Source organism: Vicugna pacos, chromosome 17 (genome assembly GCF_048564905.1).
Source record: "Vicugna pacos chromosome 17, VicPac4, whole genome shotgun sequence".
Taxonomy (NCBI): domain Eukaryota; kingdom Metazoa; phylum Chordata; class Mammalia; order Artiodactyla; family Camelidae; genus Vicugna; species Vicugna pacos.
The window spans coordinates 52,288,047-52,313,675 of NC_133003.1; the positions used below are offsets into that span (position 1 = coordinate 52,288,047).

Below are 25,629 nucleotides of genomic sequence, written 5' to 3' on the forward strand. Positions count from 1 at the left end.
GACGGGCCTCAACAGCTAGGAAAACCCTGTAGTCAAGCTTCCAAAAAGAGAATTACTTTGTAGAGAAAGGAGGTCTGTCCTTTTAGAGGAGGCCAAGAGTCCAGATGACCTCCAACCTTCCAGGGACCTGCGATTCGGTTCTCACCTGTCACCCAGCTTGATGCTGAGTCCTGTGCTCTGGGGTTAGGAGGCCAGCGTTCAAGTTCTGGGCTCTACCCCTTCCTACACCTGTGCCCCCAGACAAGTCACTTCTCTTCTCCAAGCTCCACCTGTAATATGTGGGTGATTAATAATAATAATACAATACCTACTTAACAACATACCAGCTAGATTTAGTGAACACTTGGCTTGTGCTAAGCATGGCTCTAAGTTTTTACCATGTATTATCTCACTGAATCCTCCCTACAACCTGAAGGGTAGGTACCCTTATTGTGATCTCCATTTCACAGATGAGAAAACTGAGGCACAAATATGTCCTACTCTTTGCCCAGAGTCATTGCTAGTAAGTGGCAGAGCCAAGATTCAAGCGCAGGTAGTCTGGCTCCAACATCCAAGCACTCGGCAGCGTATCTGGCACTTGGTAAGTACTCAGTAAATGGTGTTTCTGCTCATTGGAGGAGGCGGAGTTTTCAAAATCGCAGAACACCTCTGCTTTACCAGCACTGTGAAGGCGGTAGCAGGGGTCTAGCACTCCAGGGGCCCCAGGCAATTCCCCTGGCCTCAGCTCTTTCTGATTCCGCACCATCAGAGCAGCGCCCACCGTGGTCCCCAGCAAAGAGACCTGGGCTAGAAGTCAGGACACCCCATCCACAACCCAGCCAGCCCACGGGCACCTACGTGACCGAGCGCAAGCCCCTCTCAGATGCCTGTCTTCCCACGGGACAAGACGGGTCATTGCTCCCCACTGCAAAGACTAGATGATGAGATGATGGAGGCAGTGGTCTCGCCCCACCTGAACTTTTGGAGTTGCCATTGTGACCACTCACAATCTCGAAGATGTCGGGAGGGCCTCCTGTGACGGTCGGGGCACGGGCCGCTCTGCACGTCTCTCCCGGCCCCCCTGCCAGGTGGGCAGGCTCTGGGTGGGCCGCCTGGGCTGTCCCGCGTTAGTGACTCTGCCGATGATGGATGTGTCTTCATCGGCCGGACAGGGAGGCCCCTTCAGAACTGCTCCTGGGCGTTGCCCGACCGGGCCATTCAGCACAGATGTTTGTTTAACCAGGAAATGAGCCCCGAGGTTGGCGGCGGTGTCCAGGGACAGGCTTCTGGGAACAGGTCCCTCCCAGGGCTCCGGGGCTGCGGGCTGTGCTATCGCATTTCTCCGGCTGGCGCGCCGGGCATTACAGCCGGCAGCCGTGGCCCTCCTGCCGGAGGCCCAGCGGCTTATCTGCTCTGCTCCCTGGGCGGCCCAGCCTCACTTCCTCCCCTGGCCCAAGCTCGCTGGCTATTCTGGGACCAGGGCCGGCTGGGAGGAACAGCCCTCCTCCAGGGCCCCTCCAGGCTAAACAGTTTAGCCTGGACTCAGGGGTCCTGGTCCTTGCCCGTGACTCAGTTTGTCCAGCTATAAAATAGGGGTACTTAGCCTCCTTCTAGAACAGCAGCTCCCCAAGGCTGCTCTGAGAAACTCTGGGATTCTGCCTCCCCCTCCCAACTGTGTGAGCCCGGATTTTCACTGAAGTTGACCAAAACAACATTTTCAACAGACAGTTTGAGAATCCAGGGGTCTCCTATGAAGCCAGGCTGAACAGTGCTCGTAACCATGTAAAACCTAGCCACTCTTCTCTCCCCGCTGGCAGGCCCCCAGGCTCACACCTGTCTGCCTGTGATCACCCTCATCTCTGTCAGATGTCCTGACGCCTCGGTGCTGGGCTCAGTCCCCCACCCAGGGCCCGCCTGCGCCCTCGCCCGCCTGTGCTCACCTGGGCACGGCCCCTCCATGTCGTGGCCCTCAGCCTCTCGCCTCCTGGAGCCCTCCTTCCTTCTCAGATGGCGTTCCCGACAACTATGTCTGCTCCACCACCCGGCCCCGGCCCCGGCCCCGCTCAGAGCCGCCCTGCTCCGAGGTGGTGGGTGGGGATTCTGGGCCCCCGAGCGCCCTGCCACCCTCAGCTGAGCTCGTCCCTTGCCCACGAGGGCGTAGCCTCTGACCTACTCCCACCCCCTCAGGTGGCGGAAGCTGCCTTCTGCGGTCACTTGTGGCCCCAGCTCCCACAGGAAGCACGTGTCGTCCAGCTCCATGCTCAGAGCCTGTGCCGTGGGGTCAGAGGACTTGGGTTCAAGTCCTGGGCTCTACCCCTTCCTAAACCTACGCCCTTGGACAAGTCATTTCTCTTCTCCGAGCCCCACCTGTAAAACAGGGGTGATGACAACGCCTGCTTGATCACACAACAGCGGGTGTCTGCCAAACACTCAGCACGTGCTAAGTCTGGCTCCAAGCTTTTCACACGGGTTATCTCCCTGAATCTTCCCAACCACCTATGAGGTACTATTATTATTACCTCCACTTTACAGATGGAGAAACTGAGGCACAAGTAAGTCCTACCCTTTACCTGTGTCTCAGCCTAAAGAGCCTTTCCAGGCACCATTCCTGCATTTCTCCCTGCCCCACAGAACTCAGTGTTATTCCTTAAGCCCACTTTGTTTTCCCCCATCTCCGGGCTTTTTGGCTCATGCAGGTTCCTGTGGCCAAAACTTCCCTGTGATCTAATAAGTGTCTCTAAGTCACATGCTTGGGCAAAGCGCCAGAGCAGGCACCCGCCGGTCCGTGTCTGCCAGCCTCCTCTGCCACACATCCCGTCGGAGGCGGGGGAACCACATCCGGGAAGAGGGAAGGGGCTGCCGTCCACAGCTGTTTCAAGCCCTGGGGGAGTAGTCTTAATCAGGCTTCGCTGTTTTGAGGGTCCCGGTGAGGGGGTTTGCTGGAGACGGGGGCCTGCTCAGGGAGACAGGCTGGCAGGCGGCACCAGCCTTCAGGAGAACATGGTCTCCAAGGCCCCTCCGGGCACCACCTGCATGGACATCATCCTTCCCCTTGGAATGAAGACCGAGTTTCCAGCACAGCTTTCAACGGCTGCTGGCAAATTCAGACAGGAGCTCAGAGAGAGAGGGCTCATTTTCATCCCAGCTGTGTTCCCACGGGTGGCAGAGAAGGGCTGAGGAGGGCAAAGGAGAGGCAACGCCTGCAGGACAGCGTGGGAGGAAAGTGGGACCAACCAGAGCCCCACCTCCCAGCTCCCCAAGGACCAAGTGGTCGGCTTCTGGTTCATGCTGACACCCTGCCTGCTTCCAGTTCCCGAGCATAGGCTGCTGTGAGTCAGGGTCTAGCCCGAATACTTTAGAAAACCTTCAGTTTTGGAAAAACTCTGGTTCTGGGTGCAAATTGTAACACATCAGCAGCGTGTTACCCCAGAACGCCCCGAAAAAGGCACCAGGAACCCTGACTTCTACTGCTGGCTTTGCCTGCAGGTGCTGGACAAGCGGCCAGCACTAGCTCGTGTGCCCCTGCCTGCAAGACAGCGCTGCCTCGGGCACAGCCGACTCCGCGCCCACCTTCCCTCTCCCCACGCCTGGCACCACCATCCTGCTCTCTGCTTCAGTGAACCTGACTGCTTTAGGCTCCTCCTGTAAGTGGACTTGTGCAGGAATCAGCCTTCGGGGACTGGCTTACGTCCCTCAGCACCCTGTCCTCCAGGGTCATCCACCTTGCAGCACGTGACAAGATGTCCTTCCTTTTAAAGGCTGGATAACACCCCATCTGACGTGGAGACCACACTTTGTTTACCCGCCCACTCCTGGACGGGCACGGGGGGCAGGTTTCATGTCAGGTGCTCTTATCACAGCAAAACACACGACAAAGTGACCTCTACATGCCTGTCAGCTCTCTCAGCTCCTAGGATCCCGGGAGAGCGGCGCTGACTGTGACTGGCAGCTCTCACTGCAGAGGCCAGCATGCGGCTCACACGAGACACGGCCTTCCAGTCCCCTCTCCTGAGCCCGAGCTCTGTCTGCCGCCCCCATGGTTTGAGCATTTGCTCCCAGAATAAGCACATTCACCTCCTACACCCACCTGAACAGTTTCGGGCTGGCTGTCCCACCAGGGCTGGGAGGCACCTGGTCTGACTTGAGGCTGCTGTACCTTCAGCCCTTAGAAGGGTGCCTGGCACACAGTAGGCGCTCAGTAAGCACTTAGTAAATAAGTAAATTTCTGTTAGGAGGGACGGGTGAAACTGGGTGAGGAGACAGAGCTTGAGGTGCAGAAGGGAGGGAGTTCAAGTTCGAGAGGGGGCTATTTTCTGGGACGGAGAACAGGCTGCAGCCTGAGGAAGCTGCTGCAGGCTTAGTACAGCCTCCCCTGGGCCTCAGGGACCGCGCCCCCGCAGCGGAGCCAGCACGCAGCCGGAACTAGGGGGCTCGCAGTCCCTGGAGCGGAGCGGGCAGGCACTGAACCCAGGCTGAGGACCGCCGCGAGGGAAACAGGCAGGACGCAAGCTGACCCGCTAACCCAGGCAGACGGTCAGGGCGGGGCCACAGGTGCAAGGCCTGGGGGCACGAGGTCAGCAAGGGGGGTCAGGCCAGGCCGCCTCCCCCCTCCCCGTGCAGTCAGGGAGGGGACATCCTGCGTGGGTGGGGGCCAGGGAGGGTGTGGCAGGACAGGTCTGCTCCAGAGGACAGGGCAGCCTTCTGCCTAGGCTCAGGGGTGGACCCGTCCGGGAAACGGAGTGACAACAGGACTGAGGCCAGGGAGGAGGGAGCAGGGAGGGGCCCCCAGCTCCTGGGCTGGTCTCGGGGAGCTGGTATTTAGCTTGAAAAGTCCCCATTAGTCTGAAAACCCGGCTCGTTGTCAGGGAGGGGCGACTCGCCGGCCAGCCTCTCAATGTCTTCTTTCATTGCTAAATCTATTTTTGTCCTTCTCGATTTTCATCTTTTTGCCCCCTCTTTTCTTCAACCCATCCCTTTTGAATGTCTGCAAGCTGGAGAGAGAGAGGTCAGACAGGTGGGTGGACCAGCTGGGCTCAGCTTCCTGTCCTGCTCCAAAAACCTCTCCCCTCCCGACTCGGTCACCCCAGAACATCTGGGAAGGGCGGGGCTCACCACTTTTTATTTATTGTTACATAAACCTTATCACACTGCAAGGAGGGTGGAGCTCTTGAGCTCACGAGTTCACCGCCACACCCCAAACGTCCTCCCACGGCCCTAGGGGCGCCGTCCTGACCACTCACACCTGGTCTAGGTCTGCCCTCCCTGGGACGGCTGGAGGTGGAAATCTGGGTCCTACTTCCCCCAGGACATGACGGAGGCACAGGGAGGAGAGGTCTGCATTTTGGAGAAACAGAATTTTTGGAAAGAATGGAAGACAAAAGAATCAGGAGTAAATGCGCCTCTCCCCACCCCGCCCCACCAAAAGAGCCAGGGAAGACTGCTCACTCTGGGGAGCACCAGGGATCTGGAACAATCCCGCTCCGGGGCTGCCGGCTGGGCTGCCAGGAGCACACTGTGCTGTGGCAGCCTCGGGGCGGGGGTGGGAAATTTAACAGCAGGTAGAAGACTGAACGTGCCTGCTCGCTGGTCCACCGGCCCCTCCCGGATCCACCTCGAGGAAAACACGTGTGTGTGTGTGGGGGGGGTGCATGATAAAGTGTCCTGCAACGTGGTCAGTAAGGCAAAGACATCAGGGACTCTGTCATGCCCCTCAGCAGCCGATGGCAAAATAAACGGCAGAAGGTGTACATGCTGAGACGCCGTGCAGCACTGAGAACGCAGTCAGACCTCTGGGCACCAGCGTGGGAAGGCCCCTGAGGTTCTCATCAACGAACCCAACCGAGCCACCCTGGGTTTCTTACAGTTTGCTGTGACGTATGGAAAAACAGCACCTCCACAGCCGATACCATCCATTCCCGTCATAGTGAACGACACACACAGGTGAATACAGGGGAAAGTTCTGGAAGGACACACACCGAGCTGTGCATCACAGTTACCCCTGAGGGCACAGGGCTGGGAAGGCGGGTCCCGGGCACTTCCACCCTCGCCTGTAGTGACTTCACACGTCCTCAGGAAAGTCTAGCAGAGCACGCCTTGAGCAGCGAAGACCTGACTTCTGAAGGTGGTGTCACCTCTGCTAAGTCGTGTAGGCCTTGTGAGGGAGGACGAGAGGGCAGAGGGCGGCAGGTGAGGAGGCCGGGCCCCCAAGAGTGAACCGACCTGCTGCAGGGAGTCTGGCTTCCCCGTCTCTGCTCTCAGAATGACAGGATGCTCCTGTCCCCAGCGTGGCTCCCTATGTGGGCCCTGTCCCCAGGGCCACCGGCTCCACCCAGCTCTGGCCCCAGCAGGACACCAGCAGTGTGACCTTGGGCAAGTTACTTAACCTCTCTGAACCTCTGTGTCCTCAGCTGCAAAACAGGGACAATGGGACTAACTCCAAAGTCATAAGGAGTGGAGAACAGACAGCTCACTGTCTAGCCAGGGAGGAGCAGGAACAAGGGGAAGGGGAAGGGGACAAGGATGAGCTGGGGTCCCTGCCTGATGCCCGATGCCCAGTAAGAAGGTCTGGGCCTTCACTGAGACTTGGACCCCGAGTCACTGCCCGCCTTTAGACAAATGACAGCCCATCCCTCGGTCCTGCCCCTCTCAGCATCACTGCAGGGAACGGGGACACCAGCTCTCATTCTAAAACTGTTTTCACTTAATGAAACTCACTCATACCCCTTAATCCATCTCACCCTCTCGATTTCCACTTCACAGATGAGAAAACTGAGCCCCAGCGGCCCAAGGTCACTGGAAATCCAGATCTGACTTTGTTCAAGCCAGGCAACAATGTTCCACGTCATCCCCAAAGGCTCTGGGAAGCCCTGAACTTCCTCGGAGCCCGGAGACGTCAGCAATCACCCTGTATCAGCAACTCCGGCCCCTGTGTCTGCCATGTGTCTTCAAGCTGCAGCCTCAGCAGGTCTGAGACTCAGCCTCTGTATCCAGCTTGAGGACAGCTGTTTGCAAACAGCTCCCTCCACACCAAGAGGTGGATGGTTTACCATCCTCTCTCCACCCTCACCTCCCAAACCCGCACTTCCCACCAGCCCCAGGCCTGGAGGGAGCGCCCTACCTTGTGGGTGAGGCTGGGGTCTCTTGGAGCACTGTCCTCCTCCTCCGAGCTTCCCTGCTCTTCATCCGACGTGAGGTCCTCCTTGGGGGCTGCTGTTGAGATGGGACAGACCTTGTAGGGCTCTGTGTAGGCACTGGGGTCAGAGCAGAGGAGAGAGTGGTTAGACCTCCCTGTCCAGCAAAGGGAAAGTGAATGGGCCAGGAGACCTGCTAACGCCACGAGCCAGTCACAAGTGCTCTGTATGCAGAGCTCTATGTCCTCCATGGGGACCCAGAAATGAATAAAATCAGGCACAAACCTCCTTCCTGCCCCAACTCCAACCAGCCTGTCCTCCTTGCAGTTTCTTGGACATGCCAAGCTCTTTGCTGCCTCAGTGCCTTTACACATGCTGTCTAAGACAGCCTCGTGTGATGCTGAAGGAAGGTATAGATAATTACTATGAGGGCAAGAGGTCTGATTGGTCTGGCAGCCTGGACTGGCCTGGTCAGGCAGCAGCGTCAGTCCTCAAGGTGGCCATGTACTCTGGGCCTGAAGAAGGGATGTGATGGTGTGGCAGAGAGTCAGGGATGGGCATCGCAGCCCCTCGCCCTAGCCCTGCCATCAGCCAGACCATGCAAGGCACCTGTTTCCACCTCGGCTACTGGGGGGGTAATGATGTCTGTCTCATTTTCCCAGCAGGTGTTGCGACGATTGACACTTACAAAGCATATACACGTGTGATGATCTCATGTCTGTACAACTGACTATTACGTAGCCATCGCCATTAACTGATTAAGTAAGTAATACATTCACTCAGTAAGTATTTATTGATTGTCTGCTTTATGCCAGGCACACAGCTAGGCAGTGGGTAAAAAATAAAGCAGATATGGTCCCTGTCCTCAAAAAGGGAAAAGCTAACATATGATCACAAATTGTGACATGTGAACGAGGCGTTTTCACAGAGAGGAACGGGGTTGCTGTTTAGACAGATCAGGGAAGGCTTCTCTGAGGCTGAGACCAGGAGGAGGAGCCTTGTGCTAGCACAGGGAAGTGTTCCAGGCAGAGAAGCAGCCTGTGTAAAGGCACTGAAGCAGCAAAGAGCTTGGCATGTGACATAAGCCAATCGGGAACAGAAAAACCCTCTCTTCTCTCCCTTCTAAACCTTCCCCACGGAGGAGGCTCTCACCCATCACAACAGCCTCCTTGCCTCCTCCCTGCTCCCAGCCTCCCTCTGCACATAGCAGAGTGATTGTTCTATAGCAGAGATTGTGCATGCCACCCCTCTTACTCAAGAACCTTCAATGACTCCCTCTTGCCTTTAGCAATGTGGTCCCAGACAACTTCTCACAAAACTCTTCATACTGAAAATGCAGGCATCTGCTCTCATTAAATTCTTATCAAATACTTATTCCTGCCCTCTGGGAATGTTGCAATGAGATGCTGGAGTGATGGATGATTGATGGATGGATGGGTGGGTGGGTGGGTGGGAGAGGGGTGGTGAGGACGGAGCATCCACTCTCTGGAGCAGCTGTACTAACTCTAGTCCAGGCCATACGTGAGCAGCTGAGCAGGCACACTCCTGGCCTCAGGCCTTGGTCCGGGGGAAGGGCGGCAGGGGTGGGGTTCACCGAGAGAGGAGACACTGAGCCTTAGGCCACAGTGGAAGCAGAGGCCCTTCCTGGAGCTCCTTCTTGACTATGGGCGGACCCAGAAGCATGGCTACCTATCTCCAGAGCAACTCGAGCCCAGGAGACAAGGGGTCTGCCAGGAGCAGGGCAGCGTCCCCTGGTCCACACAGGGGCCAAGAGGCCAGACAGATCAGGGACAAGTGGTTTGTTCCTGCCCAGGCTTCTGCTGCCATAGCATGTGTGTGTGTGTGTGGGGGGGTGTAGTGAGGGCTTGTAGCCAGGCCCTTGGGTGCAGAGGCACAGCCCCGGCCCAGGCTAAGCCACAACCCACTCTGCTATCCAACTGAACCCCCTTCTGGCTACACCTCTTTCTTCTTCTTTTTCAAAATTTACTTTTTGTTCTTTTCTTTCAAACTGAGAGCAAACAACATACTTTGCAACAAGATGTCTACGGTGGAGGTATACAAAGGCACGTGAGAGCCTCCCCTCCTGGAACCACTTTCCTCCTCTTTCACTGCCCCTCAAAACACCACCAGGACCACCAGTGCCCCCCTCTAAGGAGCTGTCCCCAGCCCAAACGTCAAGGACACCGTGCTTGCTTAGGGAGCTCAGAACCATGCTGGGAGTGACTGCGTGGACAGTCTCACTGAGCCCCAGCTCCCTCCTCCAGAGCTGCCTGCGTCAATTTGCAGCGGTGTGCCGTCCCTCCACGAGGAAAAGCCACATGAGGCCCTGGCAGGAGCCACTGGGTTCTGTGGAGGACGACCAGTTATGACGAGGGGTGCAGTGGCTAACCGTGCGCCCAGACCACTCCTCCTCCTCACCAAGGAAAACAAGGTGCGGTGGGCCTCTTCCAGAACGTGCTGTGAAGGAGGACAGGGTTCCCAGCCAAGCCTCCCACAGGGTAAAGGGTGTCACCATCCTCCCAGGCAGCAAGTCAGAAATCGGAACATCTCTCGCACAGCCAGCCGCTGTGCAAGAGCATTAAACCTCTCCCAAATTTGCCTTCCAGCCTTTCCTGACTCCACAGCACCTCTATCGCAGCCTCGTGGTCACGCCATCTCTTGCCTGGACGTCGGTAACAGTTACTTCCCTGTCTGCTCCGCTCCCCCTGGCTGCCCTCCCGTCTGTTCGCCCCATGGCCAGAGCGACCTTCTCAAACCCAAGCTGATCTTATCACCCTCTTGCTTAAACCATTCAAAGATACGTGGCCCCAACAGCTCAGCCGGCTTGGCAAGGCTCTGCTCGACCCGGGGCGCGGGAAGGTGGGCGTCCTTGGGCCCTGATCCTGCCTGAACTCTCCCTGGCATCAGACGCTTCCAGGCATCCTGGAACCTGGGAGCTCCACCTCAGGCCAGGCAGGGGGCTGCAAGCCGCAGAGCAGAGCCATGGGTGACACTGGGGGGAGAGTTCATGGACGCCAAGCCCCCAGACAGGGGGAGGGCTGGCTCAAGGGCCTGTGGCAAACCTGGGCCTCTCCACGTCACTCCTGCGGGTGCCGCCGCCTGCACCCTGTCCCATTTTAGAGACATGAAAACAGAGGACCAGCCGGGTTCCCTCGGTGCACTGATGTGCGGAGGTGGGTCTCAGGCTGCAAGGGCGGAACGGGCTCTGTTTTCCTTCTCTGTGGTCGTATTTCCTCTCTGAGAGGCAGCAGAGGGCAGGGCAGTGAGAGTTCACACCCTCCGGCGGGGCTGCCTGGGTCCGAATCCTGGCTCGGCCACTCACCGGCCTCATCTGACCTCTCGGAGCCTCGGCAGCGCCCAATTCACCGAGCTGCTGGGGGGGATTCAGTGAGTCAAGTAACATCAGGCACTAAGACCAGTGCCCAGCACACTAACTTCGCGAACGTGAGCTCTTCCTCGCCAGCTCAGCCGGGCTGCACATGGCTGTTACCACTGACCACTGTCCAAAGCCAGCTCGTTTTCCACATTTGCTGCTATTCTGACCTCCCCCGAAGTGAAAATACCCATGAAGTCACAGTCCGCATTCTTCTGACCTTTTAAACTCAACCATATAATTACAACATGCTTGACGAGGGCGATCCTGCCCTCCACGGAAGACGCACAGGCCTTACAGAGACACACCGGTTCCCGCCGACGCCCTGGCCAGCACCCTCGGTCCAGCCTCGGCCTCCGTCAGAAAGGCGGCCGGGCTCTTTCTACTCTCCTTCTCCCTCGCACTTCTGTTTTCTAGAGCGGTCTCACACAGGAAGGCAGGAGACCAGGGTTTGGGCGCTCCGATGATACCCTGGCCTGTCTCACTGTCCTGTGTAGGGATGGTGGGCACAACAGACGGGGACAAACTGCCACTAAAGATGCGCCTTCACAACAGAGAAGAGCCAGCGCAGCCCAATGCCTTGGCAGAGTCGATGAAAGCTGAAGTGACAGGCCTCATCCTGGGCTGAAGTCATTAGTTAAAAAGGCAAATCGAAACAGTCTGGGACCACAAGTGTCAACAGAGCAGCTTCTGGAGAGCCCGATGCTCGCTACCAGGCTGAGCTTCAAACACAGAGGGAGGAAAGACACTCAGAGAGATGTTTTCTTAACAACTTCTGCCCAAACACTCCGACAGGCCCTGGAGAGCTTGTGTCCTGGCTGAGTAATGACTCTTGCCTTGGGGACAGACTGGTACGATCCATCCATCTCCCCAGTCCGTCAGCGTAAACCTCTGACATGGGCCTTTGCACGGTACGCACTAAGGAGCCTGCAAGGCTCTGTATTTTAAGCTGTCTGGTTCCTATCTGTTTAGTTTTTCGGTCATTCAAAAAAACGTATTTTAAGAGCCCTCCATGTTCCAGACTCTGTACTGTATGTAGTTACTGGTAATAGGGTGGCGAACAGACAGATGTTGTCTGGTCCACGGCCACTCTAGTCAAAATGCCCATGATAATTGTGACTAAGTGAAGCCAGCATTGTCTCCAGACACTTTCTTTGAACACACAATACACTACATACGAGAAAGCCCTCTGGCCTGAACACCCACCCATCTGCTCACTCACCCATCTGTACACTCTTTCACCCACTTGCCCATTTATCCGCTCATCATTCACTCCCTCCCCTTCTCCCTCCATTCCCATCCCCCGTCCATCCCTCCATCCACCCACTCATCCACCCATTCATCTACCAAGCCACCCATCCGCTTCGCCATCCACCCTGAATCCATGCATCCACCCACATACGTGGCCACCCTTCCATCTCACTCAACTTTCCAGCTACCCAATTATCCGTCTTTCCATCCATCCACCCCCTTACTCACCTATTCATCTAATACAAATTGGCACCTACTTCCAAGCACTGACACATGGAGGAACTAAAGACGACCAGGGCTCTCTGCCTGGCCGCCGGGGGGGCACGGTGCGACTCTCTGGGTAAGTGGGTGGGCTCAGAAGTCAGATGGTTTGGTCTGAATCCCAGCTCTACCACTTCAAGCAAGTTACTTAAACTTTCCATGCCTCAGTGTTTCTTCTTTTTAATCTGTAAATCAAGGGCAATGACACACGCTGGGAAAACAGGCAAAAGGCCATGTGGTCAGCACTGAAGTTTAGAGACCAACTGGACTAGAACTTTGGCATCAGATGAAGGAGAGTCACTGTGTGACCTTAGGCAAGTCACCCAATCTCTGTTTCTTATCTGTGAAGTGGGGATGACTGTGTAGGTTCATCGTGGGATTAAATGCAAACATGACGGTGAGAGCGGCCACTGCCTGGCACGTAGTAGGTCCTTTCTGGCCAGCCTGCTGGAGAGCCAAGTTCTAAATCCCCAGACTAGTCTCCACAGAGCTGCATCCTCGCTCTGGCTTGGCTTGCTTTAAAAGGACCATAAATTAAAGCTGCCCAAAGCTCGTTACCTTAAACGACCCTTCAAATGATCAGTTTTTCTCAGGAGCCCAGAGTTGTAAAAGGACCTGTGCACCCACGCGGGGGGTGAGCACTTTGAAACCTGGCCCAGGGCTGCCCAGCTCTGCCCGTTAAATCCCATCCTGTGTGACATGCACTGGGAGCCACAACCCCGAGCACGGCCAAAGCAGCCTAATAACTCATGAAAAGGGGGACACCCCCTCACTGGGAACCTCCCGGCGGGCGCCCTGGCCCCACGCACCGCCCGTGCTGGTGCAACAATATGTGTGAAAACTGCACATGGAACATCCTCCGGCTCCGCTGAGGTAGGCTGGGAACGTTCTGAAGCTCGCCAGCTTGGCGGGAGGGGCAGGGGGCTTCAGGGCTGAGCCCTTTGGGAGCTGGGAAGTTTGAGATGGAGGAGACACAGTGACTTGGTGAATGTGACCATCCTAACCAGAGGAGCAGCTGGGAGAGCCTGGCGTGGACGGAGGGGAGGGCTGGGCACAAAATCGGACGTCCAGATTCTGACCTTCAATCCTGTCCCTCATCCGCTCCCCAGTCCCTCAGCACCTTCAGAGTTCACGCAGCTGTCCCTCCAGACTTCCCCTTCTGCTCTGTTACTTCCTTGTCACTCAAAACTGACCCCTCGCAGGTTTCCCTTCTTCAAAGGGACATTGAGGTTTTCATGGATACAGATATCACCTGCACTGTAACCGGGAACTTCCCATCCAACACGGTGGAAATTGCCCAAGGTGGGGCTCAGAGGCCCAGGAGTCCTGGACTCACTGCTGACCCACCGCACGACCAGGGCTGCATGGCTGTGCTGGTGGGCCTTGGTTTCCACATCTGTAGAATAGGGGTGGACAACAAGACGCCCACGGACGTGGAGCCATGTGCTGAGACTAGGCCACATGCACCCGATGGCCCGGGGGCCAGGCTCCGAGAGCAGCTGCCTGCCTGGAGTGAGTCTCTGCTCCGTTCCCTTGGAGAGAACACAGCCTACACCCAGGGTCAGCCAAGGGATAGTACTTGTAATGGTTCCCAGAAACATGATTGAAGGAGAGGCTTTTTAAAAAATTCAATTTCCATTTTTCACTAAGTAAAAACAGAAGTGCATCCTTGCCCTCTGTCCTGCGACGCCCCCACCCTCTACTTTAAGCACAGCTTCGATGGCTTCACAGGGATTTGTTTTCTTGTTCTAACACCTTTACTGACACATAATTCACATACCATAAAGTTTACCCTTTCAAAGTGTGCAAATCAGTGCTTTTAAATACACTCACAGAGTTGTGCAACCACCACCACCGTCTAATTTAGAACATTTTCATTAACCCAAGATGAAACCCTGTACTGTTTAGCAATCCATCACACTCCACCCTCGCCCCAGTCCCTGGCAACCACTAATTTACTTTCTGTCTCTATGGATTTGCCCATTCTAGACATTTCATATAAACAGAACCATACACAATTTGTCCTTTCGTGTCTGGCTTCTTTCACTTAATGCAATGCTTTCAACGTCCATCCCTGCCACAGCATGAAACCAGTAATTCATGCGTTCTAGTGAGCAAGTAATATTCCACTGCGTGGCTGGACCACATTTTGTTCAGCCGTCCATTCAGTGACGGGCACTTGGACTGTTTCCCCTCTTGGCTAGTACGAACAGTGCTCCCAGCAGCATTCACACAGCAGTGTTTGGGTGGGCATGCCAGGAGAGGAACGGCCGGATCATACGGTAACTCCGGGTGTAGCGCTTTGAGGAAATGCAGGCTACTTCCGGTTGCATCATTCTGCATTCCCACTGGCAGTGCTGAGCATTCTGATCTCTTCATTTCTCATCAACATCACTTGATATTGTCTGTCTTTCAAGATTTTAGCCTTCCCAGTGAGTCTGAACTGGTCTTACAGAGACTGTCAAGGAATTCTGTCCCCCTTGACCCCAGCTTGGCCTCCTCCCACCCCAAATACACACTACTGTGTTTCCCATTCAAAGAGAAGCAAATGACTACAAAGGCTTTTTATCAGACAATCAACTGAGGTTCAGAGGTCCAGGGAGAAAAACTAAAACTTTTGGAAGATCTTTAGAAAATGACAGACTAAGATAAAGAGGTAACATACAAGCAGAGAACCATAAGCCGGAGCCCCAGGCTCCCCACCCTGACGGCCTCTCAGGCTCCGGGTCAGGAGGCAGAACCTCCCTCTTGCAACCTGGGGCCCCGGCAGGGCAGTGGAGGGAGCCCTGTGTCTGCGGCCCTAAGCAGCAGCCTGGCTCCGCCCGCTGACCCCGGCACTCTGGCCAGCTCTGGGGCCGCAGGAGGGGGCGGTGTTTGAGGGCACGAGTGTCAGAACTCCACCTCCCAAGGCCCCGACTCAGCCCTGCAGCTCTCAGCCCAGCGACCCGAGGTCAGCTGCTTGACCTGCCTCAGTTCCTCGTTAGTGAAACGCAGACGATGAAGTATTTACTCCCCCAGGTGCACGAGACCACGACGGGAGAGGCGAGCTGCTCAGCACAGAGCCTGGCGCTCTGATTTGCCACAATCAGTGTGAGCTGAAGCCAGCGCTGAATGAATCAGGCAGAGCCTCGAGGGCTCACAGACCTGGCTTCCAGTCCCCCCTCCGCCACCAGCTTGCTGTGTGACACCGGGTGGGCCTTTTCCTGTCTCTGGGCCACCATTTCCTCATCTGCAGAATAAGGGAGTTAGAGGATCTCTGAAGGCCTTCCCACCATGATGCTCCCTGAGTCTGTGTCCAAAGGGGTCCCCTGCAAAGTCGAGGAATTCTGTCCCAGTGTTTCCTGCCATGTCCCTGCCTTTGTCAGCCGTCATATGCAGCCAAACCGCTGACTCCCTGGCCCACACACACCTCATACCTTCTCATCTCTGTTCCCCTTCCTGCCTGTCCCTCTCCCCTCACCCCTCCAAGCCTACCACGTGCCATCTCTTCCAGGAAGCCTCCTCCATCTCTCCAGCTGGGTGGAGCTCCTGTCACCATTTACCATACTCTATGTCACTGCATCAGGTCCTCGTTAGCCACCAGTTCTCTCAGGGCAGGAATCAAGGGCTCGCTATGCGCTTCTGTGTCTTCCCTGAATGGCACACAGTAGGTGCACAGCAAGTGTGTGCTGGGTGACCGGCCTCCCCAGCTATTCATCTGATGTCCCGTCAGACTGCTGGTGAGCCGTGCTTCATTTCTGTGCATCTGGGCAGGGGCTGGGCACACAGCAGGTGCTCAACACCTGTGGTGGAAACTGAGGATACTGGGGCTAGCCAACTTTAGTGGATAAATGAGCTTCTTTGCTAATTAGGCCATAATTTTATATTGCTTCAAGTATGGCTGAAGGTGGGGGGGGGAGAGGCCGGATCTGGCTCATCCACAGCTTCAATGGATGCTGACAGGTGGGTTCAGTTTGCAGATGGGCTCCACAGCCGTCAGCCCTGGCACCCAGAGCAGGGGGGAACTCGGACACATCTTCCTTCTGGCGTGTCTGCTCTGGGGTTCAGGGGAAGCCAGACCACGGCGGGGCAGGAAGGGCGGGGAAGCCAGGGCTGCCACCCCAGCAGCTGGAGAGGATGCCGTGGCTGGAGAGTCACAAGGAGCGCTGTAATTTTATAACCACACACCACATCTGAAGCTGCCAGGAGCTACGAGAGGGGCCTCTGCGGTGTGTGTGTGCGGTGGCCTGAGAAACAGCCCCCTCCCCCACCCCTCCCTCCACACCCCTCCACACGGACACAGCAGCCGTGGTAGCAGAGGCAGAAGCCGGTGATTTTAGTGCTTACAACGTGCCAGGCACTTTATGCGTCTTCTCAACCACTGTGTCCTGCAGGAATCAACAGGCCCACTTCACAGGTGGAGAAACGACGGGCAGGGTCCATGCAGAGCTGGGAGGGAGCCTGGCTTCTGGGCCTGTCCTTTCACCCGCTGGTCTACACTGCTTCCACAGCAGGAGCGGCCACCTGCACACGCCCCGGGGATCACCCCGTCTGACCCTCTCCGCTGCTTAGTGAGGGAAGCACCCCCATCGTCCCCTCCCTTCACCTGGGAACGGGCTCCAGGAGGCTAAACACCTCGCCCAGGGCCCGCTGTGCTCCCCTCCCGCTGGCTTCTCCCAGAAGGAACCACAGGCCGGTGCTCCGCAGTGGGCCCACCCACAGACATGCGCATCCACCTGGTTCACTGCTGCCCTCTCTGTGCGGGGGACACAGACATGAGAAGGTGCAAGCAGTGTGGACACATGGCACAGGGACAGCCACCCTGACAAGCCAGTCACCTGTGGCCGGAGTGGGACGCCTGGGTGGGGGTGGGGGGGACACAGAGCCAGACAGAGACGGACACACGGAGGCTCAGACCCAGAAGGGAAAGGTGACACAGGGCAACCCCCTGGACCCAGACTCCCAGCACCACACACACTCTTGTCACGTGGCTCATCTGTGGTTGTGTCCGACTCCACGCACCTCCTCTGCCCCAAACAGGGAGGAAGCATTTTTAGAGACATGCCCTCCTTTGCCAAAGGCCCGTAAGAGCTTCTGAGTCTACCCTGCTTCTCAGGGTGTGGCTGCTGGTCAAGAACAGATGCCTGAGCAATCAGCCCAGCAGCCCGGGCCTAGGATTCTCCACCCCAGACCCGGCTCTAACCTCACCTCCTACTCCAGGAAGCCTTCCCTGAACACTGAGGCAGGCCCACCACGAACCTCGTAAGGCTTAAGCTTCGGGCCCCACACCTGCATGTCTCTCAGGCACTACGGACCATTTTATATCCTTCACTGCATAGCCTTCTTCTTAACGAGACTCCCCAGATGACACAAGCTTCAGAATCTGCCCCTGCCCGGCCACGCCTGCCTGCAGAGGCCCCGCTCCCCTCTACACGGCCCTGCACCCCAGCCTCACCGGCCTGTGGCCTTAGCTGTGCACAGCGTTTCTCTCCCTCTCCAGACTGTGAGCCTCTTCCCATTGGCCCGCAGTGTCGAACTCTGCACCGAGCAGGTGCTCAGTTAACACCTGCTGGTTTTAACGGACTCTCGGGGGAAGCAGCTCCAGCCAGGTTCAAGTCTGCACCGTGATTAGACGTGGATTTTGGGCATCCCCAGATCAGAGCTGTCACCTCCCCCCGGCCCAGCACAACGATGTGCAGCAGACGGGGTGGCCGCTGCCTGCACCGTCTCACCCGGCACATCTCACACCTGTTCACCATCTACCCGTGCCTGGTGCGGGGGACGCGGGGATGGAGGAGGTACCCTTTCTCTGCTCCCGACGCACCCACAGCCTGGCGGGAACGCAGACCGACAAGCAGAGAAGGGTGGTGAGGGCTGCACGTGCAGGAAAGGGACCCAAACCTACGTGGGGGGGGCAGGGGTGTCACAGGAAGGTGAGAGCTGATAGTCCAAAGGCTGAGCAGGAGACAGACAGGAGAAAGAACCTGGGGAGAACACAAAGGCCCAGAGAAGAGAAACGCTGGGGCCGTGTGCTATGGGGTGAGGAAGGCTGGGAGAAGGGGCTGGTGAGGCAGCGGGGTCTCAAATGCACCTGGGCTGTGCATCCCGGGCCTGATGGGAGCCAGCGAAGGTTCTAGCCAGGGGGAGACCCGCCGCGCTCCCTGGAGCGTCCACCCTCGTCACATGGGAACAGCAGTGGGAGGAGGCACGCTGGGGGCAGGGGGACTAGAGAAGGCTGGCCACGGTCTTGGGTGGAGGGACAGCGAGAGGTGGGCTCAGGGAAGGCCACAGGACCATGAGAGGGGGCGGTGTGGGAAGCAGCAAGCTGCTGTCCTGGTCACGGATGAGAAACCGAGGCCCTGAGACACCGGGGGATTTGCTGAGGGTGACCCAGCAAGCCAGGCGCAGCCTCCAGACTTAAGCTCAGGTCTCCTGGTCCCAAAAGAACGCTCGTCTCTCAAAGGGTGAGGCTGGGGATGTAAAAGCAACGAGACAGCCCCCGACACCCGGGCAGCCTCAGTGAATGCTAGTCCCCTTTCCAGTTCTCACTCAGGCTTTAAAAAATAGCCCGTGCTCCCAGTGTAATCAACCTGGGAGCATTTTTACAAAAGGCCAGTTCACACATGCTTCTCAGGCACACTTCTGTGGCCTAAGGGAGGCCAACCTCCCTTAGGGGTCACAAGGCTGAGCGGGGTTGGCTGCCCTTCTGCCTCTCCCAGCTGGGCTGTGGGCCGCACGAGGGCTGCGGCTGTGCTGTGAACTGGTGAGGGCTGCGGCAAGTCACCCATTTAACAGGTGGGGAAACTGAGGCCCAAAGCCGAAGGACTAGCAATAGGTCTCCTGCCACCCAGCTCAGAGCTCTGTCCACGCTCCCTCGGGAGGAGGGGTCGGCTGGCCTGGGGTTGAGGAGGCCTGCGGGGTGCGGCCGTCCTGGAGGGAAGAGGCAGTGGAGGGGCAGGCTGCCTAGGAAGTGGGACCTTTCCCTTCTACAACAACAAAAAGCCTCGTCCTTGGGGTGGGAAGAGGGGACCCGCCCTCAGGACACATCTTCCTCCCCTCCTCTACCCACCCGCTAGGCCTTGTCCTGCACTTCCTGTCAACACCCACACTTCCTCCTGGGGAGGGCCTGGCGGTGCGGGGCCACACCCCGGCCTGCGAGCCCAGCACACAATGGCTGGCCCGGGGCTCCACCGGCCACTCCACACCCCAAGCCTTCCCTGGGACCCAGAGAAATGCCACCCTTGGCTAGAGCTGGACAGTTCAACACTCTCCTGCCAAAGGCAGGCAGAGGAGGGCTTGGGGGGTAGGGTGGAGGGGGAAGGTCTGCCCAGGGTTGCAGAGTGAGCCTGGAATGCGGGTCACGCCCTGCTCATCTGCACCAGCACCTTCTGCCCCAACTGCCAGTCCGAGAAGTGAGGACGCTGCCTGGGAGCACAGACTCAGGAGCCAGCCTGCCTGGGTTTCCAAAACCTGGTTCCCTGCCACTCACCAGCCATGCAGCCCTGGGCAAGTTTTCTGTGCCTCAGTTTCCTCAACTGTAAAATGGGGGAGAATAAGAGTACTGATCTCATTGTGTTTTTGTGAGGATTTAGTGACTGGAAATACATACATACATATATATATATATAAACACACACACACAGAGGCATACGTTTGTGTATATATACATACATACACACTCGTATATCTCCCAGAACAGTGCCTGGGACATAGTAGCTACGTCACTGTCGCGGTTTTTAAGTGTTTACTGACCGTTCCCTCCGGGACAGACCTACGCCTGCAGGCTACAGCCCAGCAGGGATGCGTTTTGGGGTTGGATTTCCAGCCTTAACACAGTTCAGAGTTGGAAAGATTGTCCTGGGAGTCAAGAGCCTCTTGTTCTGCCAGTAACTGGCCCTGTGATTCTGGGCAAGGCCACGCCCCACCCCTGCACCTCTGCGGCCTCACCTGTAAAATACGATTGATTAAAGTCCCCGCTCTGTCTACATCCTGGGTTGTCGGGAGAATAAACGAGACAGTGGACAGGAAAGCAAATCACCGCGTCAGGATTTAAGGTGGAAGCCGGCATTCCCAAGCAACTCATCCCTAAACGTTATCTTCACTGATAAACTCTGACTGCGTCTGAGTGTGGTTAACGTCACAGCCACGGCGAGAGAGTCCTGTGCCCCAAGCCCCGGCCAAGCACCGACCTGCGGGACCTCTCACTGCGTGACTCCTTGCGACAGGCCTACGAGTGGGTGTTACCATCCCACGTTACGGATGATAAAACTGAGGCTTCAACTGTATAGCTTATGCTCTAAGACTGGGCCACACATGAGTTCCTTACAGCCAAACTAGTATCGGCCCAGCACTTCACAGTCTACAAACACCTCCGCGTCTCTGATCTCAGCGGACTCTCATCACCTCCAGCTGAGAGAGGAGAAAATGGGGACCAGAGAGGCCTGGCGACCTGCCCACAGGGTCCCACAGTAGAAAGTAGACATGGGGACGAAGCGCTTGCCTGGCCCCAGGCTGAGGGGTCTCCCCCACGCACGACAAAGCCTCTCCAGTTCCCGATCAGGGCTGGGCCACATCAGGAGACCCTCCCCCCACTGACCCCAGGTGCCGTGTGAGCAGTTCTGGGGCCCGTGGCTGGGTGTCTGGAAGTATTTAGAGCCACGCAGCTAAGCCTGCTCTGTGTGTGAGTAATTTCTTTGAAGCATGGGTTCTGAGAGTCAAGTTGTGACGCCAGCTGGCACAGCCTTTCCCCCACACGCCCAGGACAGAGACGACACTGGAAGGCTGGGAAAACCACTGTCCCACAGGCCATTTTGGCTTGGGACGAAAGAAAGTGCTGGAAAAGAGGCAATAAGCTGGAAAACAGCCCTTGAGGACGGTTCGGCACAGTGCCCACCTCCCTCAGCCCCATTCTCATGAATCCATCTCTCAGTCCCCGGAGCTCCCAGGCCAGCTGAAACATACTCTTCCACTGGGAGCTCAGACTGCACCCGGGTTCAGTGATGAGTTTGCCCCTGGCTGGTGATTCAGGTGAAAAGTCTTCTGTGAAACCAGCTGGGAGACCATCCCTGAGGGAAGTTTTCATGGGAGTCACCTTTGCAGGGAAGAAAGTACAGGGCCTGGTGGGCTGAGTTCTCACCTATGAATCTGCACCAGCCCCACACCAGCCTCTGAGCAGCCCTCCTCCCTGTCCCTCCTCCACCTGCTGCGCCACCTGCCCACCCCCACCAGCTTCAGTCTCAGCCTCTCCCCAGATTCCGGACTCATTCTGCCACTAGTCAGGGAGGAACTGGGCAACTTCATTCAGCTCCACAGGATCTGAACATAAGAAGTGGGTCAAGGCGGTGTCCACACTGTAGAGCCTGTAGGTCAGGGCACACTGGGCAGATCACCACTCCGGAGCCCTCCTCACCCATGCTGTTTCTGATACGAAGCCCACTGTGTAACCCTCCCTAACCCAGGGTCTTGATAAACTCTCTCACAACCCAGCCTCAGGAGTACTGCTCCCTTCATCCCACCTGCATCACCTGTCCCCAGACTCCCTGGTTCCCAAAAACTTCCCAAATCTCTGAGAGCAGGAAGAGGAACTAACAGACAAACGTGCAATGATGCCACAGCCTTGTGTGGGAGACAAGAACCCTGTCCCTGCAGGTACTCAAATGACAGCTTGGTGAGCACTGAAGCATCTAGTGAGTGGTGGGATGGGGCCCCAGATGGGGTGGGGCACCCTCATCTTGAAAGTCCCTTCCAAACCCAAAGTGACTAAGTTCATTCATTTTCATTTAAGCTTCCCAAGGTAAAATAAGTTATGAGTTGATGTGGCTGGCAAATTGAAGATGGCTTCAAAATGCAGCTGGATGAAATCCTTCCTGCAGGAGAGTTGCCATCTGCCTTCAGAACCCTTACCATGGAAATGATGTGGGGTGGGGTGAGCGACATCAGGAGGGGTTTGTTGACATGTACAAGTGACAGAAAGGGAAAACAAAAACAAAAAACCTGGAAGCTCTTGGCATTTTCTGAGCTAAGGCAGAATTTCTGTTAGAACTTGAGCTGAGGTAGACACCTATCTTTCTCAGCTACTCCAAAGCAAAGCCCAGGGGTAGGGACTTCCCTGCACACCTTAGAAGGTAATGAGACACCAGTCACGGGCTCCTGCAACCGACCAGACCCGCAGTGTCCAGTTAAGATGGGCGCTGAGGGAAGGCCTTTCCAGGAAGGAGAGTCCAAACAAAGGCATGGAGACGGGTGGGTGTGGCCTACTTGGGAGAGATCAGGTTTCTTTTGTATTCAGGCACACACCGCTAGCTCTTCATAGACACTGTCTAATTTTGTTCTCCCAACAAGTAGATGCAGTAGGTACATCAACTCTGAGATGCAGAGACCTGAAACCACTCACTGTTAAACTGTGTAGCCAGGGTTGTCCACCAAGTCTGCCCGACTAAACAGCAAGATGCTTAGGCACTGTGACGTGGATCTACCTGTCCAGGCTGGCCATCCCTGGAGGGACCTGTCCCTCATCCCTTCCTTTTCATAAATACAGGAGTGCCAGCCAGGCCCCAAGGCTGCCTCTCCTCGGCAGTGGACCTGACCGTGGGGGAGGTGACCTCTTCACGCAGCTGGCTGAGGAGAAGTCACGTGGTTAGGGGAGCGTTTCTCCAAGGTGCACTGGGGGTACCTGGGGGAGTCTGTTATAAATGCAGGTTCCTGGGCCACACCCCAGACCCTGTGGATCAGAATTTCTGGGTGTAGGTCCTGGAAACCTGCATTTTAAAAACCTGCATTTTTTTTAAAGGCATAGTAAGAGCTGAGAAATGCTGCAGATAAATGGGTAACAGACTCAGGTTCAAAGCCCAGACCCCCAGCTGTGCAACCCCGGGCAAGCCACTTCTGTTTCCTGAGCCTCAGTTTCCCCAACCGTCAGACAGGACTCCCTTCCCTCCAACCCAGCGGTTGCTGTGAGGACCAAAGGGAGGTAGGAAAGCTCTCTGGGTATGCACAGGTGTAGACCGCAGGAGACCTGCGTTCCTTCCAGCCCCAAACTGGTACTGTGTCCATGGGAACCTAGCCTGATGGGGAGCGGCTGGCTGTGACCTCATCAATGGGGCGGCTGCGGAGGGTCAGGGTGGACCCAGCACACCCCCAGTCAGGGCGGGCCAGCTGCCTGGCATCCAGATGGCGGTCCATGTGCAACTCATGCTGCAGGGCCCTGGGGCGAGGGGCTGTCTGCAGCCGGGTCTGACTCGGCGTCAGCCCTTAAGAGAGCCCAGATTTCAAGGCCAAAAGGAAAAGACCACAGCAGGGAGGACACCTGGCACAGCACACAGCCTCACTCCCCCTCCAAGCTAGAAACTCACTTGCAGCCCATGTAGGGGACAATCTCCAAGCTGCAGAGACCCAAGGGTTCCTTGGCTGCTGAGCACAGTACAACTCAGTCCATCTTGTGCAATTTATATTTACAGAGACCCTGCTGTGTGCCAAGTGCTGTGCTAAGTTCTGGATGGGGACCCTCCCTTTCATGGAGAGCCAGAGTCTAAAAAGAAAAAAAATAAATCAAGCAAAATGTCAAGCATAAGAAGTAGGCAACTTAATTTAGATTCTCGTTTTCTTGAAGAAACATCAAGTTTTCAACTCTCAGGATTTTTAAATTGAGAATAAGAAACAAAAGACTTCATTTGATAAATGTAACTAACTCTTAAAAATAGAATTCTTTTTTTTTTATTTTAAAAGTGAGGACGAAGATGGTGGGGAGACAGCACAACACAGAGGTCTCACAGGGCAATCCGCGCTGGACAAGATGACCCCAAGGACAGAGGGACTCGTGTTTGACACCCACCCTCCTGACAACTGTCTGCCCACCCAGCACCCACACCTTCACCTCCATACACGGTACTGAACATGCAAGACTCCTGCCAGACAAGAAGGAGCGGTGAGGAATGCCTGCTCAGCGGGAGTCTGTGACCTGGGGACCTCCAACCGGTAACACGCACGCGGCGCAAAACATGGAAGGCGGCAAAAGTCCCAGGAGCCGTAAGAGAAGGAAACTGCTGGGGAAATTCAGATGCCAGCAGAGATACCACTTGTGGCCAAAACTTACAACACAGGCTCCAAGGAGAAGGTGGGACTTGAAACAGGTCGAACTGTGCCCTGGGGAGGATGTGAACCTGCAGAGAGAGTCACAGTGCAGCTGTGGGCAAGGGCCAGGGAGCTGGACGCTCAGCGCAACGGGACGGAATTCCGCTTGAGGGACAGAGCAGAGATTTGGCAGGAACAGGTCCCAACAACTGTGCAAGGCCTTGAGGTCTAGACAGGGAAGAGCCCCAGCTGAGGAAAGAGGGGTCGGCCTCCGAAGCCTCACGGCTGTGGATGCGGCCAGCCTCCGTGACCCACCAGACCTGCGCTCTGATGAGGAGGAGAAGGCCACACTCAGAAGTGCCTGGCCCTCCAGGAAAGCCCTTCCCGGTCCCAGGGAGCAGCTGGCCCCATGTTGATGGGTGAGCGGTGCCTGAGACCTGAGGCCTGAGGTCAGGGGAGAAGCTCTCCCTGGGCTCCTTGTGCGGAGACGGTGGAGGGGCTGCCGAGAACACTGCTCCTGGTTTGAAGACAAGTTGGCTTTTTCAGCTTGGAGATGTTACCCTGGGTCCCAGAAAGCTTCAGCTGCCCAAGCCGAATGCCCATCCAGGAAACAAGGGCACCGGATTAGCCTGTCAGGCTGAGATGCACAGCAGAGATGAAAGCCAAATGCCTGAATTTTAGCAACTGCCCGAGTCCTCCTTGGGGAAAAGGACTGCAGAGAGTCAGGGGCGGGGACCCTGACACCCTGCAGGGGTAGGTGGGGGGCTCTGGGACCCTGACACCCTGTGGGGTAGGTGGGGGGGCGGGGACCCTGACACCCTGCAGGGGTAGGTGGGGGGCTCTGGGACCCTGACACCCTGCAGGGGTAGGTGGGGGGCTCTGGGACCCTGACACCCTGCAGGGGTAGGTGGGGGGTCTGGGACCCTGACACCCTGTGGGGTAGGTGGGGGGGGCGGGGACCCTGACACCCTGCAGGGGTAGGTGGGGGGCGGGGACCCTGACACCCTGCAGGGGTAGGTGGGGGGCTCTGGGACCCTGACACCCTGTGGGGTAGGTGGGGGGGCGGGGACCCTGACACCCTGCAGGGGTAGGTGGGGGGCTCTGGGACCCTGACACCCTGTGGGGTAGGTGGGGGGGCGGGGACCCTGACACCCTGCAGGGGTAGGTGGGGGGCTCTGGGACCCTGACACCCTGCAGGGGTAGGTGGGGGGTCTGGGACCCTGACACCCTGCAGGGGTAGGTGGGGGGGCGGGGATCCTGGCACCCTGCAGGGGTAGGTGGGGGGTCTGGGACCCTGACACCCTGTGGGGATAAGTGGGGGTTCTGGGACCCTAACACCCTGCAGGGGTAGGTGGGGGGGTCTGGGACCCTGACACCCTGCAGGGGTAGGTGGGGGGGCGGGGACCCTGACACCCTGCAGGGGTAGGTGGGGGGGCTCTGGGACCCTGACACCCTGCAGGGGTAGGTGGGGGGGCAGGGATCCTGGCACCCTGCAGGGGTAGGTGGGGGGCTCTGGGACCCTGACACCCTGCAGGGGTAGGTGGGGGGGCAGGGATCCTGGCACCCTGCAGGGGTAGGTGGGGGGCT

General features: G+C 57.0%; 1 protein-coding gene across 2 annotated transcripts in view; it reads right to left on the bottom strand.

The window, feature by feature from the left end:
* The window catches only part of FGD5 (FYVE, RhoGEF and PH domain containing 5), a 104,974-nt gene that overhangs the window by 49,210 nt on the left and 30,135 nt on the right, over positions 1-25,629 (bottom strand). For both annotated transcript variants that reach the window (XM_072941917.1, XM_072941918.1), the window contains one exon: positions 7,097-7,229. In XM_072941917.1, the coding sequence (XP_072798018.1) occupies positions 7,097-7,229 (133 nt within the window). The remainder of the gene's footprint in view (positions 1-7,096; positions 7,230-25,629) is intronic.